This window comes from Sander lucioperca, chromosome 7, assembly GCF_008315115.2.
Source record: "Sander lucioperca isolate FBNREF2018 chromosome 7, SLUC_FBN_1.2, whole genome shotgun sequence".
NCBI lineage: Eukaryota > Metazoa > Chordata > Actinopteri > Perciformes > Percidae > Sander > Sander lucioperca.
The window spans coordinates 15,869,117-15,896,681 of NC_050179.1; the positions used below are offsets into that span (position 1 = coordinate 15,869,117).

General features: G+C 42.1%; 3 protein-coding genes across 5 annotated transcripts; 2 read left to right on the forward strand and 1 right to left on the reverse strand.

Moving 5' to 3' along the window:
• The first annotated feature begins 813 nt into the window (after nucleotides 1-813).
• On the forward strand, nucleotides 814-9,409 carry prr5a (proline rich 5a (renal)). 2 transcript variants are annotated; one of them, XM_031317932.2, is made up of 11 exons: nucleotides 814-1,060; nucleotides 2,312-2,442; nucleotides 4,642-4,767; nucleotides 4,865-4,945; nucleotides 5,512-5,560; nucleotides 5,693-5,750; nucleotides 5,859-5,950; nucleotides 6,084-6,224; nucleotides 6,914-7,049; nucleotides 7,349-7,624; nucleotides 7,707-9,409. In XM_031317932.2, exons 2-11 carry the CDS (start codon nucleotides 2,312-2,314, stop codon nucleotides 7,994-7,996), a joined length of 1,380 nt encoding a protein of 459 aa, XP_031173792.1. In that variant the 5' UTR covers nucleotides 814-1,060; the 3' UTR covers nucleotides 7,997-9,409. The 2 variants fall into 2 exon arrangements, with proteins under 2 accessions (XP_031173792.1, XP_031173791.1); XM_031317931.2 differs by lacking the exon at nucleotides 814-1,060 and adding an exon at nucleotides 1,981-2,064.
• An 852-nt stretch (nucleotides 9,410-10,261) lies between these two features.
• tmem60 (transmembrane protein 60) lies at nucleotides 10,262-12,407 on the forward strand. Of its 2 annotated transcripts, XM_036003042.1 has the most exons (3): nucleotides 10,262-10,474; nucleotides 10,729-10,733; nucleotides 10,864-12,407. In XM_036003042.1, exon 3 carries the CDS (start codon nucleotides 10,948-10,950, stop codon nucleotides 11,350-11,352), a length of 405 nt encoding a protein of 134 aa, XP_035858935.1. In that variant the 5' UTR covers nucleotides 10,262-10,474; nucleotides 10,729-10,733; nucleotides 10,864-10,947; the 3' UTR covers nucleotides 11,353-12,407. The 2 variants fall into 2 exon arrangements, with proteins under 2 accessions (XP_035858935.1, XP_031173795.1); XM_031317935.2 differs by lacking the exon at nucleotides 10,729-10,733 and having other exon boundaries at nucleotides 10,285-10,482; nucleotides 10,871-12,407.
• A 623-nt stretch (nucleotides 12,408-13,030) lies between these two features.
• On the reverse strand, nucleotides 13,031-27,048 carry LOC116063073 (lysine-specific demethylase RSBN1L-like). The gene is made up of 8 exons (XM_031317934.2): nucleotides 26,513-27,048; nucleotides 26,130-26,255; nucleotides 25,039-25,715; nucleotides 17,659-17,796; nucleotides 17,385-17,527; nucleotides 17,010-17,177; nucleotides 16,791-16,902; nucleotides 13,031-14,901 (listed from the first exon to the last, which is right to left on the reverse strand). Exons 1-8 carry the CDS (start codon nucleotides 27,000-27,002, stop codon nucleotides 13,198-13,200), a joined length of 3,558 nt encoding a protein of 1,185 aa, XP_031173794.1. The 5' UTR covers nucleotides 27,003-27,048; the 3' UTR covers nucleotides 13,031-13,197.
• Between the last annotated feature and the right edge of the window lie 517 nt (nucleotides 27,049-27,565).

Below are 27,565 nucleotides of genomic sequence, written 5' to 3' on the forward strand. Positions count from 1 at the left end.
TAATACTTTTAGAAAGATGCTTTACTTTTAAATTACACTAGGCCAATTGTGCATGTTTTCACTCAGAATAAATCGTAGAATTAATTATCTGTACAGAAAAAAACTGAATTTGGGTTAAATAATAGGCTATGTCTATTTGGATTGGCCTATACAGTGTATTAATCTGCACCTCTTTGATACAGTAAGAGCGATTTACTGCGTGAACAGATTCTCACAACATGCATATGTCATATTTGCTGTTTTGCATAGCTTTTTTTTTTTTACCATGCAAAGATGTCATTCTCATGTATTGGTGGGGCAACTAAAATGTTCTGTACGCCTAATTTCAGTGATTTTTATGATGCCAGTAACGTTTCTCCCGAGACCCATTTATTTACATCACGACCCATGGAAATGGGGGATTATCTGCCAAATGCCCGCGCCTGCTTTGACAGATGGCAAAACACCCACTGTGTTAAACGGTATATTGGGGTCAGTGCTGCTGCGTGTAGCCGACTACCTTCCACTGTTTTCCTACAGCAATATGCAGGAGTCCAAGGCCCAATGTCTGCACACCTGCCTGTAGCTACGTTTGTGCTATTCAAATATAGTACCTCATCCTGTGTTGGGGTTGGGGTAATATGTGCCAGTTATAATATTTCTCTTACAGTCTGCGTTTTAATACTTGATGCATAATAACCCTAAGTAAACACTTTGTCCAGGGTATGGTATTACTCATTTTGTGTTTTCCTTTTGAATCCCAGTGATTCCCCTGTTTTGCATACAGTTATAACCACAATGCGCGTCCACGAGTCCAGGTTCGCTTTTGCATCTCGTCAAAACAAAGCGGGGGCGAGCCAGTGAGCGAGCGAGTGGCGGCGCGTGCCTCATGAATGAGTCCCCCTCCAAAGCACAGCAGGTCGGACCCTTCATCCGCCTGCACCCTGATGCCCGTGTGGGTGCGCAGACCAGCGGGGAACAGTAGAGGAGCCAGCTGCTGAGCCCGGACAGTAAACACTTCGCATTAGTGCTACATGACCGTTTCATCCCGTGAGGAACAACACGACAGGATAAAAGCACGGTGAGTGCAGGCTACAGTGGGCGGGCAGAGACGCATGACATGACAACTTTTTGGCCATTATCATACAGTTTCTATCCATCGTTGGACTTTATGACGCATCTGTGCCCGTCTGTGTGTGCACATAAGACAGACACGTTGTTTACAGTGCTACTTTGCATTATTCTTTCGTCCACGCAGGTAGAAAAAATAGAAAACCTTCCACGTACGCACGAATGGCTGTACATTCCTCCCTGTATGATAAACGTGGACTGTTGATTGCTTGTCTGGACGATTGGTTGCTATCTTATGTCGAATAAACATTACGGGGCAGTACAGTTGGATATCAATAGGCCAGAAAAGCAATAGAGATAGATATTGGAAGTGTTATCGATCTGACTGTAGTCGGTCCTAAAAGGAGGAGGGGTGAACAAAAGCAGAAATGCCCAGACTGGCGTGGCATGGTATGTCGGGTAGACAGTGTGTAGTCTGTCTCTGTGCCTCTGGCTCTGATGTGATCTTACTGTAATGCAACTGCAAGCCAAATACTCCTGAAAACGCACCATTCACCCATTTTATACTTGCATGCAGGGTGGTGAAGGAGGCTCGTGTTGTGTCTTTGTCTGTAGAGTGAAAGCCTAGACTGTTGTTCTCGCCTCTGACCAGGGGATGGTGCTTTTCTATGCCCAGCATGTTTCTATGGGTAGGTAAACACCCAAATAGACTATAATACTGTACTGTCATACGGGCTCTGTGGCCTTTACAGGAATAATTCACACTCATACTGTACATGCACACACATGCATTTCCCCTTTTTTCTCTGATGCAACGTGTGTCTGTGTGTGTGTGTGTGTGTGTGTGTGTGTGTGTGTGTGTGTGTGATTATACGGTTAGGGTGGAGCTAAACTCTGTGATTGCAAAACACTTAGTGTTGAAATAACAGAATACAGGAAAGCTGATTTCACACTACAACTCCCCTAAGGAGGCCGCAAATGTGTTGCTTGGGTTTCTCCTGTACCCCTATGACCGTAAGTTTTACTTTAATTTGTTTTGTCTGTGTATTCTAGTGCTCTTAGTGTTCCTTGTTTCATTCATTGTCTCAGAGCAAGTGGTAACAGGAGTATCAGAGCCTTAGACATTTTTCCCTGATACCTCACACAGCTGCATGATCCACTTGTGATCACTGCCGTATGTTTTATGTGCCTTTGATGGTACGTTTACCTTCAGTCAAAGCTTAATAACCATTTCTTTATCATCTCCCTTCTATATATTCAGATGCTTGATGGACTCAGGCGGAGGCACGCCTCCCGGCCCTCCTCACGACCCCTGTCACTCAACTTCAGCACCTTCTCTGCCCCTCCCCCGAGCCCAGACATGGAAAGCAGCAGTGAGCATCCAATCAGGAGGTGAGGCTCAGTTCCTGTTATTAAAATTTCACAACACACAGCATCCTGTAAAATGCATGAAATATTAATTAGCATTTATAAAAATCCCACCGTCTCGTCTCACAAAAGATTTCATCAAGCGGCTGAGCTTTGCTTGCAACACTTTGACCTAATGATAATGATCTCCTGGTGGGATGTTTGATTGAGTTTGTACACTTGCTTTCCATGTTTTCTGTGTCTGTGTGAATGTGGGCGTGGAAAGGGGGGGGAGGGGGTCTGTTGTTTACTGCTGTGCTGTCAGCAGAGAGTTTCTGGACTGCGTGGGTTTGAACTCATCATTTCTTCTTTTCTTCAAAGTGCTAGTTTTCACCTGTACCTCCTGGAAATATGCCAACAGTGTTTTCTTTATTTTATTTACACTCACATCCCAAAGTGAGTTAGGATTTAAGAGAATCACCTCTTTTAGCAGGGAGGTTGTCTTATGTAGCGCAGATATATCATATCAGTATATGTTGGCCAATAAGTAATGAGAAATGTATGTACATAAATCCCAAAGATATGTTTTGATAGTTTTGTCTTCATTACATAGTTTGTCGACCAGAGAGCCCTGACAAGTTTATTTTTCAAAATGTCCCGCTCTGTACATTTAGTACTGTACTGATTTTAAAAATGATGAGTAGATTGATACCACTCGTGTGTATGGTAAATATAAAGCTGCAGCAGCAGCCAATTAGCTTAACTTGGCATAAAGACTGCAAACAGATGGAAACTGCTAGCCTGACTCTTTTGAAAGGTAACAAAGTCTGCTTTCCAGCACACATTATATCTACTTTATTTTAATCCAAGCAAGACCTAAAGTGTAAAAGACACATACAAGGGCTATGTGGCTAATCTCTTAATCGTCAGTGGCCTACCAGTGCTGGGTCAGTCATTACAAACTCTATTTTTAACTTTTTTCTTCATTATTCTTTCTTTTTTTAGAGATTATGGCTGGGCTGGGATATTGTGTTATGAGACTAGATATTGTCTTAGATTGTGGATATGACATAGGTGTTGTCTTGGCTTTAAAGGCTCATTTTCTGAACTTAACAGACTGTTTAAGCTGTTCTTAAAATCTCATTGTTTAAATATTTTGTGAAAGCACCAATATTCAATCCTACAATATTATCACGATATCGCTATGGAGGTATTTGGTAAATTAGATTTCCAGCCTAACTAGAGATCCCAAAAATTTCTAAAGGTACCAAACATGTCAGGTTGGATTTGGGGAAATGTATCCAAAAAGATGCACAAGACATCCAGAATATGTCTAATGGGTCCTGGGTTTGAATATTTCATTCAGTGTGAACATCATAGTTCAAACAAGCTGATACACAACATATATGTGATCCTGTCAGACAGTGTAGAAAAAGATTATTTTTCCAACGTTTAAACTATTTAAGGGGATATAAAAGAGGAGACACTGGACATTTAAACCCTTAAATATCTATATAATTATCAGCTTCAAAGATCCAGTATCGGTCGGGCTTTAGTCTCACACATTGCAGTTTTTTTACTTTTTTTGTTGTCCTGCACCAGCTGTGATGAAAATGGAAGAGCAGGAAAACCTTCTTTATTGTCCCACATTGTGTCACTGCTTCCTATCCCTGTTGTTGTTGTTACCGTAATAAGCTGGGCGACTTCCTCCTCCACCTCCTCACTGTACAGTGACAAGCACAACAAGACCCAACTGTTTCAGTCTGCTTACACTGCAGTTCCTCTGGCATCTGTGCTCTGCATACATATTCCTTTGCATCAATGATTGTATTGTATTAAAAGAGAGGCAGAGAAGGAGGACGAGTCTGCCTGCCATCAGTGCATGTGCTATTGTTTCCTCCTCTTCTGAGACCTCGAGCAGAGCCGTGGCCCACCTCTCGGATTGGCTCCACCCATGCTGCTCTTAACGTGCTGCCCCTCTCTCACCATGCATCATTCTGTCCTACTTCTCTTTTCCTCTGTCACCGGCCGCTCTTTCTATTGTCATTGTGCTTTTTCCCTCTCTGTGTACTCTATCCCTCTCCCAGACTCACGCTGCTTATGTTCTCCCCTCTAGCTATCTCCTCGTGTTTCTTCTCTGTGTCTCTCTGTATGTCAGCTTATAGCCTGACCTTCTTTCTCTCCTGTCCACTACTTAGTGCATACTCTTGTTTCTTTCCACTTCCTCTATATGTCCCTCATGAGGACTCTGCACCGGCTGAAGTTGATGAGCTCCCCCAGCCTCAGTGAGCTGGGGAAAAGCGAGAAAAGTTCACCAGAGGACAGAGGAGAGAAGCAGAAGAGGGCAGGAGCCAACGCCACCTGGAACAGGTATGCCAAATACAATCAAGGTGCAAAAACAATTGTAGTGGCTCAAATGCATTTTGAACAATTATGTAGACAAGTTTGTGTGTTTGCTGTGTTGCAGCATCCACAACGCTGTCATCGCAGTCTTCCAGAAAAAAGGTTTGGCAGATAACGAACTCTACGTCCTCAACGAAGGTGTCCGGTAAGTTTAGAGAGAAACAGAAACAGCCACACACATTCACACAGTACAGAGAAAACATCATTTTAGACTGTTGATGTCATTTTGTGCTATAATTAGTATAATTACTGTCTGTCCTACGTTTGCTGGCTGGACATTTTCTTGTGAATGAGTTTGTTTGTGTACTGTATGTGGGCATAGGGAGTCATGTGGTCATGCCAGATATCTCATTATCTTTTCAAACCAGACCCATCACTTCTATCACATCAGCCTCCATTACAGCCCAGTAAACATATTTCCATGTACAGAAAAACCACAAGGAAGTTAACACACATTTCTTCAACTAGACAAGAAACTGTTGCTTATAACTCTGGAAAAAAGAGTGCTTAGTAGATTTACATCCTTTGGTTCTTTTTCATGAAATTGCACATGTCACATGTAATGTAGTTAAGTAATTAATTGCAGGTTGTAAACTCCTTATTCACACAGAAATGATAAAATAAATACTGGCAATACTGTCCATCCTGTGATTATTGATTGTTGTGTTTGAGTCACAAAGTGAAGCAATAGCCACACATTTGTTTCCTCAGGCATCTGTTAAAGACTGAGCTTGGGTTTTTCTTCACAGAATACCTTCAGGTAATACACTTTTAATGTTGAATGAAATAGGATTGGGATTAGTACATGGCTGCAAAACACCATTCAGATAAATAAAAGCGGTGGTGTCTCAGATATTTATATTTAATGGCATCTTTTCACTTTATTTCACAGAACCAGTTGCTTACAAAAGGCATGGTCATTCTTCGGGATAAAATAAGGTTCTACGAAGGTATGGCTGACTGGATAAATGGTCTGAATACATTTTGTAGTGGTCTGTGCCCGTGAATTAAACTCGAATCAACTGTCTTATTAACTACTTCCTGTGTCACTGATGCAGGTCAGAAGTTACTCGACTCTCTGGCAGAGACCTGGGACTTCTTCTTCTGTGATGTTCTCTCGATGCTGCAGGCCATCTTCCATCCGGTTCAGGTACACAAACATCTAGTCATCTGGTTTTTGTCTTTGCTTCAAGTAGGATCAACAACCTTAACTAATTAACCTTTACTGGATGGTGATAATTGTTGCTTAGTTCTGCTGTTTTCTGTGTCCTTATTGTGTGCAGGGTAAGGAGCCCTCTGTGCGACAGCTAGCTCTGCTTCACTTCAGAAACACCATAGTTCTGAGCGTAAAGTTAGAGGACGCCCTGTCTCGACCTCGGGCCCGCGTGCCCCCCTCTGTTACACAGATGCTGCTTATTCTACAGGTACAAATCTAAAGGCCTGTTTCCTCACTCAGTTTGTTTTTTTCTTTCTGACCCAACAAGTCAAAACAGCATCAAATTATGTTTTTTTGATCTTTGCACATGGTCACTAATCACATAAGGGTGAACCACTATCCCAGATGATAATCACCTGCAGTTTTGCATCTTTGGTCGAGCTCCAATGTAATGTCTAGACATGAATATACACACATCAGACTGAATGGCATAAACTAATGACTGTTTTCATTATCAATTGATCTGGTGTTCTTTTTAAATTATTTATTTTATTATAACATTTAATCAACAACGTCAAAAATGAACAAATTATCTCCACAAAAACCTTGTACACAGGTTTCTGATTCTGATTCAGAGCCAACAGTGACATTTAATTATTGTTTATTCCCATTGCTGTTATTGCTTTATTGTACGATACTATTATTGTTTATTGTTTCTTAGTGTGTGATCTACATTATAAAAAAAAACAAAGTTATTCAATTTACACTGATATGTGTCAGAGAAATGCACCACATTCTTACATGTTAGAAGCTGCAAGAAGAAAATGTTAGATATTTTTATTTTATAAACTGCTTATTCTGTGATTTAAATATCAAAATTGTCATTTATTACTTTTCCCATAGTCTTGATGATTTTTTTCTATTGGTGTGACTCTGATGCCTGTCTCTGTCTGTTAGGGGGTCCATGAGTCACGCGGTGTTAATGAGGACTACTTGAGGCTCGAGTCCATGATTCAGAAGGTGGTCTCGCCCTACCTGGGCACACACGGGCTTTACTCTGGGGATGGTGCTGAGGACCATTGCTGTGTTCTGGGTGAGAAAGTGAACTGAAAAGTAGGGTAATGGGCGCCTGGATAGCTCAGTTGGTAAAGCGGGGCACCCATATATATAGAGGTTTACTCCTCGACGCAGCGGGCCCGGTTACGACTCCGACCTGCGGCCCTTTGCTGCATGTCATTCCCCCCCTCTCTCTCCCCTTTCATGTCTTCAGCTGTCTTGTCAAATAAAGGCCTAAAAATGCCCCCCAAAAAAACAGGAAAAAAAAGCTAAGAAATAATGCCACGTGTCTGATAAGTGACATAAATTCCTCCCGACTTTTTTCTTGTCTTTTAGAGAAGCGTTTACCGTGGGGCTGGTCCAAGTCTACGGATCAACCGTCTAAAAACCCTGTGGTACGATCGAAAAGCTACAATATCCCTCTGCTGCTGACCCCTGTGGCTGAATACGACCCGGATGCCAGCTCTGTTGGCAGTGGAGGAATTCGGCGCCACTCGGCCTGTGAGATTATAACATGCCTGGAGGAACAAGGACTGGCCTACGCTGACCTGGCCTCATCTGAACTGTCTGGCCCCTCCTCAAACAGGCTGTGTGTGGGTTCTCAGTTCAATGGTATGTCACAGATTAAGATGTCTAAAAGAAAAATAATCATAATGTAATAATTCATACTAATCCAGTACCCTGTCATTCACAGGTATTGTACAAGCGGGAGCGAGTGCCATGGACTTGCCTCTTTCGTCTCCCTGTATCCTTCCACTTCATTCCTCAGGAGCTCTGCACGGCACTGAGGCCACAACAACAATGACTGATCTAAGTAAGGGTGCATCCTCCACGCCGCCCAGTGAATCATCCAGCCCTGAAACCATTATTGGACAAGTGCTAGAGTCTGCAGACTCAGACTCAGATGGGATATTTATTGATTTCCCACCTCACTCCTCAGAGGCTATGGGGTACTGCCGCGAGAGCAGGCAGAGCACTGTGTAGCTGTGGTTGCCTTTAGGAACACACACACACACCCCTTTTCAGTGTGTACGTTGATAATCTGTGGAACAGATTTAAGATAAAACTACATTTCATTAAGTTGGTACCATCTTCCTTTGTTACAAGTCAATTCCAAGTGCTTTCACTGATGAGTGAAAACCTCGCAACTTTAACATTTCTAATTTTTAAGAGCTAAGAAAACATCTTTGTCCAACTAATTACAAAGCAAATACCAGTGGAATTATTATTATTAAAGGACTGAAATGTTTCACCAGGTTTTTGATTTGAAGACACCGTAGCTGTGACTTTAGCCAAGCTTTTTATCCTGAGCCTTCAAATATTTTCATAAACTCAAATAAATCAGATTAAGACATAAGACTGGTGATATTCTATATTTTTCTTATAGACAACAAATTCCATGAAAAGACCAAAATCAATGATACATTGATCCCAGGAAGTTTGCTTCTGTAACCAAAGCCTGATTTATTTTATTCTACTGCCACAGACCTCAATTTTGTTCAAAAACTACTAAAAACACATTAATGAGCCACATAGTTGCTACTGACATGTTTCTTCTTTTGGATGAACATAGGCACTGTAGTTTATTTTGACTCAATCCCACATTCTCAATCACACATTGCTTGTACTGTAAATACTCAATGTATATTAATCTGTGGCTGGAAAAAGTCCCCAGCAAATGCAATATTTACTCCAGTTTAAGTAACTTATGCTAAAACTACAGTGCTCACCTATTTAAGGGACTTATTTAGCTTTAATTTTAAACTATATTATTGTGACTCATTTTTAAAGATTTATGTCTTCAGTATAAACAAATGGGTTTGGATCTGAGACATGCTGGGGGAGTCAGAGTATTGAGAGATGGACTAACACATTGGTGGTTTTGGTCTTTTCATAAGATATGTTGACAATATCAAAAATATACACTATAGTTGATATTAACCCATAAAGGAGCATGTAATCTTTCAACTGGGGTTAAAATGGAGTTATGAGGTTTTCAAACAGCATTAGTTTTTTACCTCTAGTGGAGGAGATGGCCATTAAAGCCACCATTTACATAGAAAAGTGACAGAAAGTTAACATATTTATCATGGATTTTTTTGTATATGTGTATTTTGAATCTCGCAACTGTTTACGCTTCATTGTCTGCCTCTTGGCAGTAACACAGTAATGAGGTCTTCTGCTCTCTCTTTTGTACGACATCTTATGAAAATGTGGACTGTTGAATTGTTTTCATTGTCAGCGGCGGTTATAGAGGTCTAATGCAAACTTCACTTCTTAGAGCAAACATCAGTGTGACAGCATTTGCTTTTCTGTATTAGCTCTGTACAGCAGGACTTTAAGGAATGACAATGTTTATTGTTTACATTTGATAAAGACATGAACATTTTGACTGAATGTTGTCTCACACACTGTATTTTGCACCACCACTACCTTGTAAATAAAAATGCTTTGTTGGTTTTTAGGACAGCTAGATAGTGTAAAGTGAGCTTTTACCTTTAAATGACTTGAGATTTTAATAAGGGCTTTTTAACAGAATCTTTTTCAAACGATGTTTTACCTCAAGCGTTTTGTACTTCACTTTTTTTGACAATCTATGATGTCCATGAAGTTGTACTTTGTATTAATTTGTTATACTAGCCCAGTAAAAATTAAATAAATTTGAATAGTATTTAAAAACATGGGTTATCGCCTTCTATTTTAAACAATGGATTAATTATAAATATAATATTTTCTGATTCTGATCCATATTGCCATGTGTATGAGGTTGGTCAATAAGTAGGAATCTACAGTTGCAGCTGGATTTAGTTTTTGTCGAGCTCCATTAAGCCACCTATAAAAGGGGGCCAGACTTTAGAAACATGAGGTCATGAATCCAAATCCCCCCAATGTACCTCTCACCCCAGAAAACTTTGACCAGACACCATAAATAATTAGGACTTTTCATATTTTATAGCTATATTTAAAAATCCCAAGTCTTAGAATACTGAAATCACCCAAAAATAACCAGCATGTGTATGTTTATATTTGTAACCCCTTTCAGGTTGTGCTTTAAGATTCATTCTTGACTGTGGCAATAGTAATTCCTTAACTCAAGGTCCACTTACTAGATTTCTTTCAGAGCTTTCAGCTCAGTTGCCATGGGGAAGAAATCCAGAAAAAGACTGTGGTTTAACATGAACCTCTGTGTCGTCAGACCTGCAGTTAACTATCAAAATAAAATACATCATCTGATAAAACCATGCTTTTGTTTTGAAAATGCGTAGCGGAAAACCTGGAAGTACTGCTTGCGGAGCAAAAACTGGAAGTAGCGGAAACCTAAAAGCTAACAACACAACTTTTCGCTGTAATCGAGCTGCTTTGAGGTTAAAACTAGCTAAATCGTTTGTTTAAAAGTGCTGGCATTTTTCTCGCTGGTGAAGAGTCGGTCTTTCAAACAGCTTGACTCTCCTGGTCAACTTGGTAAGACATCTTTCTTTAAACAATGTTTTTATTTGGGTTTACAAGTTAGCTAGCCAACATATAGTAGCTTCAGGTCTGAACTAAGTGGAAGTAACAGCAAAATGAATCTCTAAAGAGATATACATTTATGAAAACATGAACGCTAAGTGGAGGGAGTTTTAATGTGTGACCAAATGTAACTCTTATTTTCAGTCATTAACGTTACATCCATCAGAGAAAGAGATTAAGCCTGCTGGGTTGTGGTTTGTTTTCAGATCCCTGTGTGTGTGTGTGTGTGTGTGTGTGTGTGTGTGTGTGTCTGTGTGTGTGTGTCTGTGTGTGTGTGTGTGTGTGTGTGTGTGTGTGTGTGTGTGTGTGTGTGTGTGTGTGTGTGTGTGTGTGTGTGTGTGTGTGTGTGTGTGTGTGTCGCTTTGGCTGCAGTCCTCGGTCTCTCTGGGTGTGGGTGACACTGGCTCTGTGCCAGTCCTCTGTAGATGAAGATGTCCCTGGCCCAGCGAGTGCTCCTATCCTGGATCTTCGCCCTGATCTTCCTCATCATGCTGGTCCTCAAGCTGGACTCTAAGATTCACTGGAACTGGTTTATCATTTTCCTCCCTGTCTGGACCTTTGACACCATCCTCATCCTCATGCTGATAGTGAAGATGGCGGGGCGCTGCAAGCCGGACTTTGACCCCAGGGATGGCGAGCAGAGCCTGAAGAGGAGGCTGTGGTACCTGACAGCCCTGCTGCTGAAGCTGGCATTCTGTCTGACACTGTGCTCCCGCCTGCAGAGACTCACCGAAATGTGGGTCAGTGTGGTGTGTGTCCCTCTGTGGGTGCTGCTGGGCGGGGCGCTGGTGGAGCTGGGGCACAGTGTTTTCCACTACAGAAGGGAATGAACCAGAAGACTACATAGAGGACAATAACTTTTTACGCTCAAGCATCTCTTGCTTGGGATGCACCAATCTGATCCACTGGATTGGTATAAGGGCCCTTGCTGATCTTATTAAGTGGATTGGGGCAGACGTGACAGATCCACATTAAATAGATTCTTTGTCAGTGTCATACAATTCACTGTCTGCTATAAGTTGCATTCAAATAACAGCAGGTTGCAGATTCACTGAATCGGGTTTCCAGTAAGGTCTACACAGTGTGGTTTACAGGTTTATAGGGGAGGAGAGCACTAGTATCGCATCAGGAATCGATATTTGAATTTTCCATAAAGAAAAAGTCAGAAATCTCACCACATTAAGAGCTAATTGTTTGTCACTCTGTGATACCATTGGATCTTTGTTCAAAATGAACATTTCACATACACCAGTCCACACAGTTTGGTATCTTTAGAATACATCCAGCCTTTATTTTTGTCTTCTGGCTCGTCTTTAGGCTGCAGGATTTAATTAATGGTGAACGGGGCTAGAGGATAATACGATTTTTATTTGATATAAGCCTGACCTGTACTGCCAGGTTAGACTGTGTTTGAGAAATGGAGCTAAGCAAACTGAGACACACATGATCTACCATTGTGATCCACAATCAGTTACTTGTTAGCTACACTAAATGTTGGTCTACAATTCACCTTTTAGAGCGAAATCCCACATATGTACACACAAATACAGTAATATCCAATGGGGGATCCTTGGGGCACTGAAATTATCCAATCTGCACTAGCATGCACTGGGTGCCACTGAGCCATATTATACCTGTTTGTGAAATCACTGTTATTTGTCAGTACCCATCCCAGGATGTCCCTCTGCCACCGACACAATTTGAATGCAAATGCATAACTTCCTCTAACCACATACCAACTATTGTGGCACCAAAATTCATAACAATCGATCCAACCGTTTACAGTAGACCAACATTGTCATCTCTAGACTCAAGCCGCTTAAGTAGCTAAAAAGACGAATACTGAAACCTTTAAGATATTAAATGCATGAGACATTAACACTAAGTCAATATTTTTGAACCATTTATTGAGAGGTTCTGATCAGAGTATAAATCACACTACCAAGTCTTATCTTAGGAAATAAAATGTATTTACAACATTTTCACATACATTGGTTCCAAATAAAAACAGACAGTAAATGATATAAATAAGTTCTATGGAAAATAAAACTTGTCTTACAAAAAATATATGCAATTTCTGTATACATTTTCTCACATTGGTGCTAATAACATCTATACTGTACAGTTTTGGTACATACAGTATCATTTACAGCCCTGTGTGAGTCAAACAACGTCCAGTCTGAAAACAACTACTTGCTCCGAGTTTGGAGTGTTAAAAACACACCCTGTAGATTAAAGCAGTCAGTGACTTGATGCAATGTCCCAAACAGTGAACGTAGGTAATTCCTATAGCAGGGAGTAAGGATGGTTGTTTTCAGATTGGCTAGTCCAGTACCTAAAATAGGTGCTTTAAGAGGGAAGCTAAGTAGTGCACAGGCACTGACACATGGGTCACATAAACATTTTATATAGAGCCTACATACATTCGCTAACAAACGTGAAGTGAGCTACTTAGCTTACATTCTTAGGCACTGATAAAATACTTGGAGTGCATCCTCTTTTCATGTCACTGGTGTAATGTGGCTGTGTCAGCAAAGAAATGGAATGCCCCCCGCACATTGATTACAAATTAGAAAGACCAGTTGATGTCTGAAGGAAGGATGCATTTTCAAATACTTTAACAAAGCCTTGGCGTAAGTTGTACAGTAAAAAAAGAAGACTAGACTTCTAGACATTCATATTAAGAAGTCTTTCTGTGTGTGGGGTGTGTGTGTTTTTAGGGGCTGTTTTAACGGGTGCTGCTGTGGCCGAGTGTCCTGTAGGGGTGTGGCAGGTTTTCCCTGCACTGTGTCCTTTACTTTTGGACCTTTAGAGGGCACAACTGTCCGACTGTCAGATCCGGGCTTAGAGGAAGAGCCTCGAGAGTCACTGTGATGGTGGGTTTTAGGTCGACTTTCTGTGAAGGAAAGGGCAAGAGTTTGGTGAGCCTCCATCGGCTTAAAGAGGTCAAAGGTGATGAGCGTCCTTGGTGGTTTGTGTTCTGGTGGCGCAGGACCAGAGGCAGGCTTCTTCCTCTCCTCTTTACTGTTAATGTCTTTATCCTTCTTTCCATCTTTCTTAACCTGGATGTTTGCAGACTTGGGAGTCTTCCCGTCTTCTCTCCCTGACTTTGCCTGCACCCCCTGCATACTCGACATGTTGCACTCTTTGCCCTCCCTGTGCCCGCTTTTCTCTTTCTTCCCGTGTGAAGACTTGTGTTTATGACATGGGTCTCGAGTCTCCTCTCTGTCTGGCCGTAAGTGCGACACTCCCTGCGTGCCTCCTCTGTCTTTATCGTGCTCCTTCTCTCTCTTAACGTGGGGTTGGGTCTTTGAGTCCCACTCCTTGGCCCACTTCTCGTCTCTCTGTGCAGGCAGGGGAGTTTGAGAGGCTTTACTGCCCTCTCTTGTCCGCTCCTCGTCCTCTTTTTTCCTCATCTGCGGTAATGGGTGCATAGAAGTACCACCCTCGGCCTTAACCTTCTCCTGCTCTCTCACCCTGTCCTTCTCTCTATCCCTGTCTTTGCCTCTATCCTTTTTATCCCTTTCCTTCTCTTTACTCCTATCTTTCTCTTTCTTCTCCTTCTCTTTAACCCTCTCCTTTTCATCTTTTTCTCTTCTTCCTTTATCTTTTTCCTTTTTTATTTGTGGTGTGTTGTAAGTGCTCATTATACTATCTTTAGTTTTCTCTTTTAGACCTTGACCTGGTACAGTTGTCTTTTGCTGCCTCTCATCCTCCACATCATTCTCCTTCCTAATTTGCTGTAGTGACTTTAAGGATGCACTGTCCACTCCACCCTCATCATGGCCCTTCTGCAGTGTCTGGCATGTGCCTGCACCTCCATCTCCCCCTACCTTACCTTCCTCTTTCTCATCTTCTTCAGCTTTGGGCTCCATTAGTGTATGAGTGAGTACACGTTCATCTCTCTCCTTCTTGACGAAAGGTAGAGACTGTGTCGTTGACAACCCCTTCATCTCAGCTCCGTTCTCCTGTGCTTCCTCCTTGAAAATCTGTGTCGGAGTTTTTGAGGTTGGCCCCTCCCCTCCTTCGTTGTCCTCATCGTCCAGCTTTTTCACTGTCTGTACAGCAGGCTCACACGCCTTCCCCTCAACCTCCTCGTCTTCCTCCTCTTCTTTGATAATAAGTGTTACTTTTCTAGGTGCACACTTCTCCTCTTCCTGCACCACTTCCTCCTCCTCCTCCTCCTCCTTTTCGTGTTGGTGATACTGTTTGAGTCGGATGTGCCAGGCCAGACTGCAGACAGCAGACACGGTTTTGAACTGGTGGACAACTCCTCTGGGAATGAAGTAGATGTCGTCGTGGTAGAGTTGGATTCGGGCGTATCGGATCCCCTCCCTCCTTAGCTGGTTCAGTTTGGCATCATCGATCCACTGTACACACTGTGGAGGCAGTGACAGGAACACATGAGATTCAGTGATCCGTCAATAACATGAGCAAATATTTTGATTCTTGCATGGCAGAAAGAAAACAACTGGAGTCTGATCATGTATTGCACAGGCCAACAGTATTATACTGGGAATTCCTCTACTCTAAATTGATTACCAAGAGACAACGTGGCATGTTAAAACGTCCAAGAAAAGCTCTGGGTTTTCTTTTGCACTTAAAGCTGCATGACTTGACGGACAATAAAACAAACTGTAAACGCAACTTTTAACATTCTAAAGTTCACATGGTAAAAATGTTAGAATACAGCGTATTTACACACCCAGAGACAGAGCAATATTATCATTCATTTGGAGTTGTGTTTCTGGCCATCTGGCAAATGTAAATTCAATATTCACCGTCCTAGTTCTGTCCTTTGGTCTGTCCTCCTGAAGGGAATATATGTCTCTTTAGTGGCTAAATGCTCTACCATGTTTGATACATTTGCTCACACAAGCAGAAAAAAAAAAACAGAACTGCCGCCTTGCAGACGTATGCTTCCGCCAATCAGTCAAGTTGCAGTTTACATTTATGCCTGTCCAGACTCATATGGGTAGTGAAGACTTTGAAGCAATTTAATAAAAGTTATGTTAATTTTTTGGCGAAACATGGATGCTTCGCACACATTTTCAACCCAGCAGCACAAAAGATCAATACAATCACCACAGTTTCAAGGTGGGCACCCAAGATTAGTGTCACAAATTCAGTATCCGACCAAATGTGAAATATGGTCACAATCTCCCCTCTACAAGCGTCAAAATAGGACAGTCTTCTATTTATATTTTTTACGCGAGGTGTGTGTGGCCCTTTTACACATAAATGGATCATAAAGTGTCATTATTTCTGTTAAAGGGGAACTATGCAGTTTTTTTAGCTTAATTTACCTTAACTGAACAGCTTCAGAGTCATTGGAATGGTTATATGACTTCTTTCGAGTTGAATGGTGGTCGTCTCGCTTCCCCCTAGCGTCTGTGAGCTGAAAACCCACCCTTTGCAACTTTGGGCTGGCGAGTCGCCGGCCTCAGCATCAGGAAGTATCGCGTGATATCAGGTCTCGCAATGCAAAGAATTGCTTCACGGCACTGCACACATACGCCCATTCAAGAACTGGCTAACAAGGTAGCGATGGAGTTTTTCACACTATCGTCATGGCTGAGCCAGCAAAAAAAGAAGCAGAAAGCTTGGAAAGCATTATCGGAGGAACAGAGAAAGAGGAAACTGAAGAAATACCAACTATCCCAAAGCTCTCCGTCTCGCCTGTGACTCACACAATCCTACGCCGTGTGTGCGCAAGTTGGTGTAGTCAGTTAAAACATACATTTCGCGGCACATACGCTTTGCTAACGGCCCGTTACGCGTTCAATGTAGCCAAAGTCACGCAAACCTTGCCCCTATTTTCAACTGTTGCTAAATAGTTGTGTGATGTGTAAATCAATGTTTTTATTTATTCATTGAATTTTGGATATAAAATGTCATCACTTCATAATTTTATCCTTTTAGACATTTGAGTGAAATTTCGTTTTTCATTAGCGTAGGAATTCTTGAGTTATGGCGTTTTGTTTCTTGTTTTTTCGTTTTTGGCGTTCCAGAGAAATCACGTTCACAAGAATGGGACAGACAAGAGGTCACAGTGACTTTGACCAAATTCTAATTAGTTCACCCTTCAGTTAAACTGGATGTTTGTGCAGGGGGGTCCTGACATATGGCATTCACAAGAATGGGACGGACGGATGTATGGACAACCCGAAAACGTAATGCCTCCAGCCACGGCTTTTGCCGGCACGGAGGGATAAAAACTATTGATAGTACTGTATCATACTAGGCACGAATAATACCTCTGACCCACCTGAGACAGCGGAGGTTCGTGGAGGTCCAGCTGCAGCCTCATGACCACATCTGGGAAATCTCCAGCGTGGAAACACACAACGTCTTTGGTGATCCGGGCAGGAGCGTCACTCCTGTAAGGCAATATGCAAAAAGTCCTGTTTACTGAACTGAGGTTTGTATTCTATGCAAGTTTGTTTGTGTGTGTGTGTGTGTGTGTGTACGGTCACTGTGTACTCACTCCTCTCCGCAGCGCACAGCCTTCAGCACCCCTACAGCAGCAGTAGTTTGTCTCTCGAACCCCTGACCAATGTGGTCTGCGTGGGCTCTCGTCCGGTCCTCAAACAGCATCTCCCTGGGCTCACTGGCTCTGGGTAGATACTGCAGGTTCTTTATCTCATTGGTGGACCTGAAATACATTTATAATACCTTTATTCACAACAGTCAGGATATGTTCAAGGTAAGGTTAAGTACCTGTAGTTGAGAGATAAGCTGAAAGTATTTTATTTGTTTTGCTACCTCAGCTTTACTTCACTTCTTTTGAAAATGAAAAAGCTGGTGAGACGATAAAAGCTGTGCACCGGCGAACACTTACAGACTCAATATGTCAACCCACCTTTTCCTTTTGAAGGGTGATTTTGGCATGTCTGCCATAGGGATCATCTGTTCTCCCGGTCTGACCCACATAATGGGGCCGTCGTCGCTCTCAGTGGGGCTCTGCAGCCGCAGACTGGAAAATGTTCCCCAGGGCAGAGTCCGCTGCATAAACACAGGGTGAGAAACTTCCGTGTTACACAATGACTCGTAGCGATGTACAGGGAAATGAGAAAGCCGTTCACACGTCCACTGGCTGTAGGGGTGTGTACACATGCAGACATAAACACACTAACCTCCAGAAAGGGAGATTCCTCTAACATGCTGATGAACTCGGGAAAGTAGTCTCCAACCTCTTCATCCACAGCACCGACCAGACTGACCTGCCGCATGGCCCCGGCACGGTATGTTCCCTGGGAATATGTCCGCTTCACCTGCAAAGAAACCATTGAGAAGACAGATCAGACCCTCGCCTATAGGGTTGGGTATCGTTTGGGTTTTTTTCCGATACCGGTGCTAAAGCAATACTTTTAAAACGGTGCCGGTGCATAAATGGTGCCTGAACCAATACTTTTTAAGAAAGTTTAAAAAAAAAAAAAAAAAAAAAGAAGGGTACTAAACAACAGTCAGACATTAAGAAATGGCTTGTTTATTGCTAAGGCCACATGGTCAAAATTAAATGATTTAATAATATAGTAATAACTATAACTTATAACAACGTATTTCACTAGTAAATTGCTGTTGAACGACAAAAACAACCACCAGATGGGAAAAGGGTCTTTTATAATAACTTTGAATGCACCACAAGGCTTAGGCTACCAGTTTCAAGTGAACGCACTGTCTGTGTTGTTTTTAAGCTGCACACTGCTTAAAGTCCCGCTGTTGGATCCTCTACAGTGAAATACAGTCACACCTTACACTGTTTAGCTGTCAGCATTTTAACCGTGTTTAATCCTGCTGCTAGCTAACGGTAGGCTAACGTTTGCTGCTGTCGAGTGTAGTGTTAACTAGCGTCACATGCAGCGATGCTAGTGTTGCCTCCAACGTCCGTTTCGGAGCATCCAAGGGCAGCGCAGGCATATCAGTGGCACCGAAATGAGGCACCGAAATCCAAGTTGGTATTCGGTCCGGTATATACCGGTCGTTAAGGCACCGGTGCCATATTAGCACCGGGTCTCGGTACCCAACCCTACTCGCCCAGTAGGTATCAAAATATCCCACTCTGAGGTCTAAAACTAAACCTGATAAGTTTCTGCCAGCTGAGATGTTTTTTTTTTTTGTTTTTTTTTTAAACATCATATGCATCTTTTATAGAGCATGTTTGTCTAACAATTGAGGCTAGCGCTGTCAGTGTTCTTAGCATAAATGGTGTGACCTTTCCAGTGCACCTGCTTTTAATAAAGCACACATTAAGATTACCATCATTATCTGCTTGGTAGTTAACACTAATTAACACTAACTAAAGAACCTTAAAAACAAAAATGTACGTCTTTGGTGGAACTCTAAGACACTCAGCAGTCATTGAGACAGGCAGATGTCAACACACAACAAATAAAAAGGCAATTGAAAGGCCGACGGAAAATGTCAAGCCCTGTGGATTACACTATCAAATCTAGACAACCAGACTGACTAACAAAATCAGACCTTAGGTTCTCATGAGTCCCTCATCAGAAATCAAGACTCTGCTGGTAAGGTGTTTATGATAATGTGTCCACCACCTGCATACACCTGTTACATTGTATTAAATGAGACAACTTTATTCATCCTGATGGAAATTGTAGTGCAAAAGATGCTAAAGTTTACATATAAAATATAGCCTATATGATATGTATGTACACAAAATATACAATAAATATAAACGGTATGTGATATTACACAAAGATAGTTCGGGGCATCTTACTGAACTCCCAGTACGCATTACACAATGAGGGCCAGATGTACGTACATTTGCGGATGTAATGTTATCAGCGCCATGTCCAACCCGCAGAAAGTGCACGCTGTGATACTTCAGCTTACGTCGTATTTACCAAACCTGCAGTTCATCGGGTAATAAGCGCTTTTCTCCGCCCACTATACCGTAAATTGCGCTGTAGCAATGCGTTAAGTAGTTGTGCTATGATACGGCTGAGTGCAGACCACGATATTCCCACTGCTGATGCTATGACTGTTTGAAATGATCCTGATGCCAATATTTGTAATGTAGCGATGAGTTTAACAACGGCTGGAATGGAATGTGAACGCTGAGTCGGAGATTCAATGTCATCTTTGATTTCTTCCAGTAACTGTAATATTGCATGGCTGCTTAATCTGTAATGCTTAATGATTTCATAACTAACTGAAAAAGTATGATCCTTGTGGCAAAAATCCTTTCGGTTTGTCTCCTTGGCCTATGTCTTCATCTTGCTCGGATTACTGCTGCCATTTCACCAGGAAGCATATGCGAGGAAACCCGCTTGCGGCTGGTTTACACCTGCTTTTAAGAGGCGCGCTGTCAAGGGTGGTTTTTGTACATACCGCAGAATACATAATTAGGCGCACTTCACGCTTCCCCTTCCATCTCTTTATGGGAAACTCCCACTTTCCCCTTGACCCTCCCCTTGACATGCATATGCATGATACGGAAACAAGCACTTTGCCATTTTCAGTTCCCGCGACAGGCAGTCTGCGCTTTTGCCTCAGTGCGGCCTGTTTGTACATACCTTGCCACGCTTTTAAGGCCCTGAGTCTAAGGCCACGTCCACACGTACCAAAACGATCTTTTTTTTTACCCGTCTTCCCTGGATTCATTTCAAGAATAGTTACGTCTAAACGGATCCATTTGTAAATGACTCAAAGCGCTACTTCATATTCCAGGCCTATAGGCGGCGCTGTTTCTGCTACAGAAATTCACCAAAAAACGGAGAAGAAGAGCATCGTCACTTCCACTTCCCATCATAACATGAATATCTAGATCAGGGGTCACCAACCTTTTTGAAACTAAGAGCTACTTCATGGGTACTGAGTCATACGAAGGGCTACCAGTTTGATACACTCTTCTGAAATAAAAAATTTGCTCAGTTTGCCTTTAGTTATATATGATTATTAATGATTAATGATACTCATCTATGTGAAGACACTGATCACATTAATGATTTCTCACAATAATTATCAACGACTTAACAAGGTGGGAAACAGATAATATCAATATTCAATTTTCATTTTTAGAACAGGCCTGAGGGCTACTCCTGTGGTCCTTGGGGGCTACCTGGTGCCCGCGGGCACTGTGTTGGTGACCCCTGAGCTAGACTAACGTTCTCTTAATACATCCATGGACTATAATAACTTTCACCACTGCTCATTTTATAAAGGCCTCCACAAGAAAACATGTCTTTGTTTACATTGTATAATGTGCTGTTGGATTGCTTTTTATTTTGCAATTCTGTCTGCCATCGGACATGATTGCAGCACGCTGCACTGCTAACTAGCTAACATCGGCAGTCAAACAAACATCAATGATCCAATGTCTTTTTGATAATCTACATGTTTTTCTTGCAGTAGCCTTTCTACAATAAGCCGTGCTAAAAGTTACTATAATCCGTTCAAGGAGTTGATAAGCAGACAGATTAGCTAGCTAGTTGATAAGTTGTCTACTTCCACTTTATAAACAGATAACCATAGCAGCTAATGTTAACATAACGTAGCTGCTTTAGCGATGTTTAACGTTAGCTACATAATGTTAGCAATATATCTTGTGTAGAATCCAGGACCGGCAGAGCAGAGGGAAGTGTCAGGGAGCAGAGACATTTATTTAGACAAGTATTTAGATGAAGTGAGCTTGTTTGACCATGGAGATGGGATATGCTCGCTTATAGCTTCACCGCAGTCGTGTGTGTCAGTGGCCGCAGGTAAGAGGTCGAGGGGTGTGGCGATGACATCATCGATACGATAAGTATGCGGCTTCGCCGTCCAAACGAAGCCAAAAGGGAGCCATTTTGGAATTTTTTCACCCTGGGACCAGGTTTCAAAAAAGTGCGTTTTCAGGCAGTGCGTTTACTGGATTTGTGTGGGCGACGGGCCCAAACGATGCTAAACATGTGCGTTTGCACCAAAAAGCGTCTCCGTGTGGATGGCCCCTAAGTTGCTTCCATCAGGACCAAGGTTGTATCTCCCTACAGGCAACACTAAAGCATAAATTAGGTATTTTTTCCATAATCTATTGGCTTTTTAAATGTAATGTATTTATACAGAAGGCACATTAATGTTACCATGTAACAAATGTTACAAATTCCAAGCAAGAAAGTGTGTATGAAGAGTATGAAGAGTATGACCTGTATATTGAGGGGAGCATCACAGATCACACATCAAGTGGGAGGTGCGATAACAACAGTGGGAGTAGCAGTTAATGTTGGACTGTTGTTGACAATGTTAATGATAGATAATGACACCAGATCCTGACTGAATTGATATGGCACTGTAAGTATTTATTTAACTACTGCCAATTTGTTGACATAGAAAACAGACAGTTGTTCATAAAAATCTGGCTGTTTAAGCAAGAATTATACTAGACGCATCCAAGGTGGCGCGTGCCATCGTGTCAAAATGACGTAATATCCTGCCGGCGCGCTTGACTTATGGCGCACGAGCAGAGGTCGCGCACGGCTCTTTTTTTTTTCAGCGGCGCGCAACAAAGCGGAAACGGGAGGCCTGAACGAGTTCGCCGACAACCGGATGCCAGGACTCTCAGAGTGACTGCAAGTCTCTCTTGTAAACTTACTGGGTTAAGATGAGTTCTTTTATGGTGAATGAAAGGCTTGATCCGACGAAGTAGGTCATCGAATCAAATCGAAGCATTGACGGCAATGCTGCTGCCAGTTCTGCCGTTGTTTACTTTTTTCTTCTTCTTCTAGTCCGTAGAAAGAGCAACGTCGGTAGCATTTGCTCATTAGCGCCACCGCTGTTCAGGAGAAGACTGCAACTAGTGTCGCGAGCACCAGCGCGGGTATAAATAGTCACGGCGATCCCATGACGTCACATTTGTACGCGCCAGCTGGGCTGCGTCTAGTCTATAAGACCCTTTAGAGCAAAGTTAAACAACTTCTTGGAAGACTTCCAAATCTTAATGTTAGCATAGGTCAAATAAGTGTGGAAGAAAGTCTTTTTACAGATGAATAAACGTTTGAACTTTGAAACCAATCCATATTTCATGAGTTGGTGACTTCCAAAGGATCGACTAGACCACCACCGCTCTATTCTACTCTCTGCAGAGGTACGTCCTTTCTTACTTAATTCTTTGTTAGAGGATTTATTTTCCAGTAGAAACGCGAGCCTAACTATACATTTAACCTACGCCAGGACAAATTGACAAGAAGACAAAGAAGGAGCATGGACACCTAACACATGGCGTTCCCACCAGTCACCATCACCAGACCTCCAGAACCCAAACATTTGCCCCAGATCCAGCAGAAGAAACTGTACCCTTTTTCTCTATTTTACCTTTTATAAATTTCTTCTCTGAGAAAGTGTATTTGACTTTGTTTACCATGTGAACACTAAAATAAAAATTGTTTAAATAGAAAAACTAAATATGCTACAGCATCACACAATGTCGTTTGGGATGATCTAAAACTGTGATTCTCAAAGTGAGAAATAAAGACCCCCGGGGTCTGTGACACACAGCCCGCAGGAACAAAACACTAAGAAAACTGTGCGTGTGTTATTAAGAGCATATTTCAGGCTCTTGAGTCAAGCTATGCAATATAATACATGTAATCCTGTATCAATTTACCTCCACATGTAGGACTAAGCTTAGTGCCAGTAGAAACTGTCTTGATTCTGACACATCGCATCAGTCTAACAGCAAATACAACCATGAACCACTCAGTCACAACTTAAGGGGCACTAAACGCTGCCCCTTAACCATCTCAACACTGTCCATATCATTAAGTGACGTTACGCTCAAATTGGATAAATTAAGAAAATATGCTGACAGTCATATCAAGTTTGGTTTTATTGAGAACAGCAACAGGATGAAATGCACCATCTGCCTTATGTTGGTAGCGGAGTAAGTCATGGTGCCAGACAAGCTGAAGCAATATCTGATTACAAAGCACTTGGGAGTATCAGTACAATCAAGAGGGAGACCTTAGGAACATTTTCTTTTCCAGTGAGGGGTCCCTGGCTTGAATAAGTTTAAGTTTTCCTGACCTAAATAGATTCTCTCAATTTCTGAAAAAATGTTCAAATTAGAAAAGTGCACTCAGTAGAGTGCCGATCTCCGCCAGGTGTCTCCCTCTCCCGTCCTAAACTAAGAAGAGTTGAATCTCACTCAATTGCCCCTCCTGCCTCACGTACAGTCAAAATGGCAGCGAAGACACAAAAATAGGGATTTATTTATCTCTTATCATGTCTTGCTTTAGTGGATCATAACATATCGGGTATGGAATTAATCTGCAGATGATTCAGTTCAAAATGAGACTAAACTTCTCTGTGGATGTAAGTTTTTGAGCCACAACAAAGGCCTCTCGAAGAAGTTCGAACCAAAAAATAAAACTGCAGGTTTCTGATAACAGCTCTTGGTCTATTTTATGAAAAGTCCTTTCCACAAAGAAAAACAAATGCTTTATAAAACATTTATCTCAGATAGAGTCATCACTGGTGTTGCTGGCAAAGCCCTATTTTTATCATGTCAAGTTAAAAATTGACTTGGAAGTTAAAATTCCAGCACAAAGAAAGCGTAAAGTGACAGATAGCTGGCCGAAAATGAGGGACATACGGCGGAATTTCCGGCGGCACCAGAGCAATCCCGGAAATGGAAGGTCGTGGACTACTATAATCCCTATCAAGCACCATAACAGAGGAGTAGTTAGAAACTATTGTCATGTGACAAACAAAATTACACACATCATTAGGGCTTTCTGCTTCACAAGACAACCTGGATGTTGAACACTTTGAACACAGGAGTAAAGTAGGGGAGTAAATCACACGTTTTTATCAGGTTACAATATTGTATTGATTCTTTGGACAACGATATGATATTTGCTGATATCACAAAGTCTGCCACGACACAAATTTGATTCAATTCAATTTAGGGGCCTGCGATCGATATGAGACAATATCATATGCCCATTAAACACAATTAGCTTAATTTATATTAACTCACAAAAAGCAACTAAAATATGTATGTATTTGACAATTTTATTACTGAGCTCTTTCAGCCATTTAAATGAAAAACAAACTATTTTAAATAAAAAGAATAAATATAAAGTGGGCATTTTAAAATATAGCTGCATCTCGAAGATGATATGAACCCCTGGCCCTTTGCTGCGTGTCATCCCCCCCCCCACCCCCCTTCCTTTCTAGCTGATAAAAAATAAACACTTTTTTATTTTAATTGATATTTTCACTTTGCATCGATGATATTGGATCGTTGATCATTGAAATCTATGTATCGTTACACACCTAGAATAAAGTTGGTTCAAGGCAGAGTGAAAAACTCTATCCATCAACAGCCTGGACAGAGACTGACACACAGATAACTTGAAAACACACAAAAAAAAAACTGTTGTGTTGTTTCAGCTTGCTGTTACCCTTACAAACTGACACTTGCAGTATCAAAGACAGTTCAGCCTCCTTTCACAAACAGAGCCTTCAAACTATGTTGCCTATTAAAGACAGGAAAAATAATACAATAATCTCACCTGAGAGTGGAAGTTGACCATGGTTGTCGTCTCTATGTCTTTCTTCCCGAGCACCTCCATCTTTACTGGCGCGTTGGGGAACTTGTAGGAGAAGTAGTCCAGGAAGTCTGGGAGGTAGGATGCCGCTCCATGGACGATTCCCATCACAAAACCTGCAGCCTGGGCCTCGTCCTCGCTGAACGACAGAGTCACAAACTCCTGGGCAAAACGCTGCATCTCAGCCGGAGACAGACAGGAGAGCTGCTCAGTGTAGGCGTGTGCCACAGACGCCCCTCCATTGGCCTGCTGCTCGATGTGGATCAGATGGCCAAATTCCAGACCTGACAGGCCTGGCACTGGGGTGCAGTGGAGTGGGGAGCTGTAGCCGATCCTGTCTCTGACCATAGAGCAGATGGAGGCAGCACCAGGAGGATCCTGGTAGTGTTGTTGTGGTGCTGCGGTGGTGTGGAGTAGACTGCTGCTGTTAATGCTGTTGTTCCCATTAATTCGACTGAGGAACTCAGGCGGACCCAGAGACACTCCTGAACACACTGTCTGGCATGAGCGATGATACATTTTTGGCCGGCTGTGCCTCTCCTTCACTCGCCCGCCATCTTTGTGTTTCTTTTTCTTCTTCTTCTTGAGTTTCTTCAGTAGGAGGTCTTCCTCAGAACCAGCTTTGGGCTTATCCTTAGACTCTATAATGGAGGATAAGACAGTTTTACAGTAAGTACAATGCTGTGCATCATGTGAGGCCTATAATATGTAGGCAAGGTGAGGAAGTAACAATTTTATATACTTTAGAATACCTGAACTTTGACAAATTTGCATAAAAGGACATTTGTTGAACTATCGGTTGTAATGTAACTGTACATTAATGTATGGCTAGTGTTTGTAATTTGCATTAACTATAAATGTATAGCTATATTTCATTCAAATGTCTGCCATATTGTTATAAATAAGATATGTAATCATATTGGACTCATGTTGTACAATTAGAGGTTACTTAAGCAAAGGACCTCAGCCATACCTATCACTGTAACATATATAATTAAAAGTTATCCCAAAATAATGAAAAATCCCAACTGATCAGCGTTACATATCATCCCTACCTTTCTGTGGAGAAATCACTTCTCCGTTTTCTCTTGCAATGTCATGTACAGGTGGCAATTTGTGATTTTCCCACTCTTTACTCTTTTCCTTCTTCTTCTCTCGGTCTTTCTCCTTTGCATGGTGATCTGAGAAGAGCAGAATAGGAGACAGAGTGAGGTGAAATGCTGCTAAATCCTTGCTGAGGAACATAACTGACGAACAAACATTTCCACGTGTATATCACCATCTGGGCCTAATAAATACTGGGGCCTGTGATAGAGAATATTATGTAATAATTTAATGAATGACTCTATTGCAGTATTGCTTCACACGCAGTTTTTAATTTGCCTACAAAGTGGTATAATAGAGTCCTGTAGTAAGCAGGCTGGCTGTGTTGTCCTACCCTTCTGTAGCATTTTCACGTCGCCGTTCTCGGTCTTTGTATGGCAGCTAGCTGGGCTCACTCTCTCCACACCAACGACCGAGCTTCGCTGCGCTTCACTGATTTTATCCTTCTCCTTGTGCCGTTTCTCTTTCGCCTTTTTCACTTTGTGAGGCGAGGCGAGGAAGTTGCTGATTTTGAAGATTTTTCGAGCGGGAGTAACTGGCACTGCGACGGCGGTGGAGTGGCTCGCCTTGGCCGGGCCGAAACTCCATTTCGCTGGGCTCCCACAACTCTGCTTCCCGTTGTGTTTTTCCCCTGCGCACACCTCTCCGTTCAGTTTCCTGTGCTTCAGGCCCTTCTCCTCCACCCGGACCTTCTTAGGGGGCGGTGGGTAAATGTCGCTGGAAGACTGAGGTCGGCTTTCCGGCGGCCGTTTAGCTATCAGGGGTTTAGGGGAATTTGTTTTGCTGTTTGCTGCGAAATGCATGGAGTCTACGGCCTCGGCCATCTTGGAAGTTTCTATTTTTTACGGTCAGACGTAACTGGTGCGTGAGAGCCAGGTCGGGGGCGGGGCTTAGTGGACTACGTACCGACGCACGGGAGGGAAAGCAGCAGACGTACTGTCAAAGATCCTATACTGTTTACAGCCTGCAGGACAAGATACAGTACTCTACTCATGGATGTATAAAGAGAACCTGCTCACTGTGCCAAGACTGTATCATGAGTATAACCAGAGACCATAGACACACACAGGAGGCCTGCTGACAAAGAGGGGCGTTCATCATCTAAATTATTTGTCAGTTTTTCTCTTCTAGGCTGGACAATCAGTCTGTTATCAAATATGGAGGAAAGACGTGGAAATGTTGTATAATTCTTTTAATTCCTAAATTATTTTTGACCAAAAAAATATATGTCGAGTTATTCATATTAAACCTCTATTTTTTCCAGTGTATTTATAAAACGTATTATAAGCATTTTGGATGAGAGGTGAGACGTCTTCAAGAATTTCGAGCAAGTCCACTTGCCTTATCACAAAGAGTATTATGACTTGTTTTAATACCCGACTAGACC

Excerpts from the sequence above, each read along its gene's own strand:
- prr5a (XM_031317931.2), top strand. The coding sequence starts at position 2,029 with ATGTGTTGCTTGGGTTTCTCCTGTACCCCTATGACC. Across the intron at positions 5,751-5,858 it reads TAAAATAAGGTTCTACGAAG|GTCAGAAGTTACTCGACTCT; the intron begins GTATGGCTGACT and ends TCACTGATGCAG. Across the intron at positions 5,951-6,083 it reads CCATCTTCCATCCGGTTCAG|GGTAAGGAGCCCTCTGTGCG; the intron begins GTACACAAACAT and ends TATTGTGTGCAG.
- tmem60 (XM_036003042.1), top strand. The coding sequence starts at position 10,948 with ATGAAGATGTCCCTGGCCCAGCGAGTGCTCCTATCCTGGATCTTCGCC.
- LOC116063073 (XM_031317934.2), bottom strand. The coding sequence starts at position 27,002 with ATGGCCGAGGCCGTAGACTCCATGCATTTCGCAGCAAACAGCAAAACA. Across the intron at positions 25,716-26,129 it reads AGTGATTTCTCCACAGAAAG|AGTCTAAGGATAAGCCCAAA; the intron begins GTAGGGATGATA and ends CCTCCATTATAG. Across the intron at positions 17,797-25,038 it reads TGGTCAACTTCCACTCTCAG|GTGAAGCGGACATATTCCCA; the intron begins GTGAGATTATTG and ends GTTTCTTTGCAG.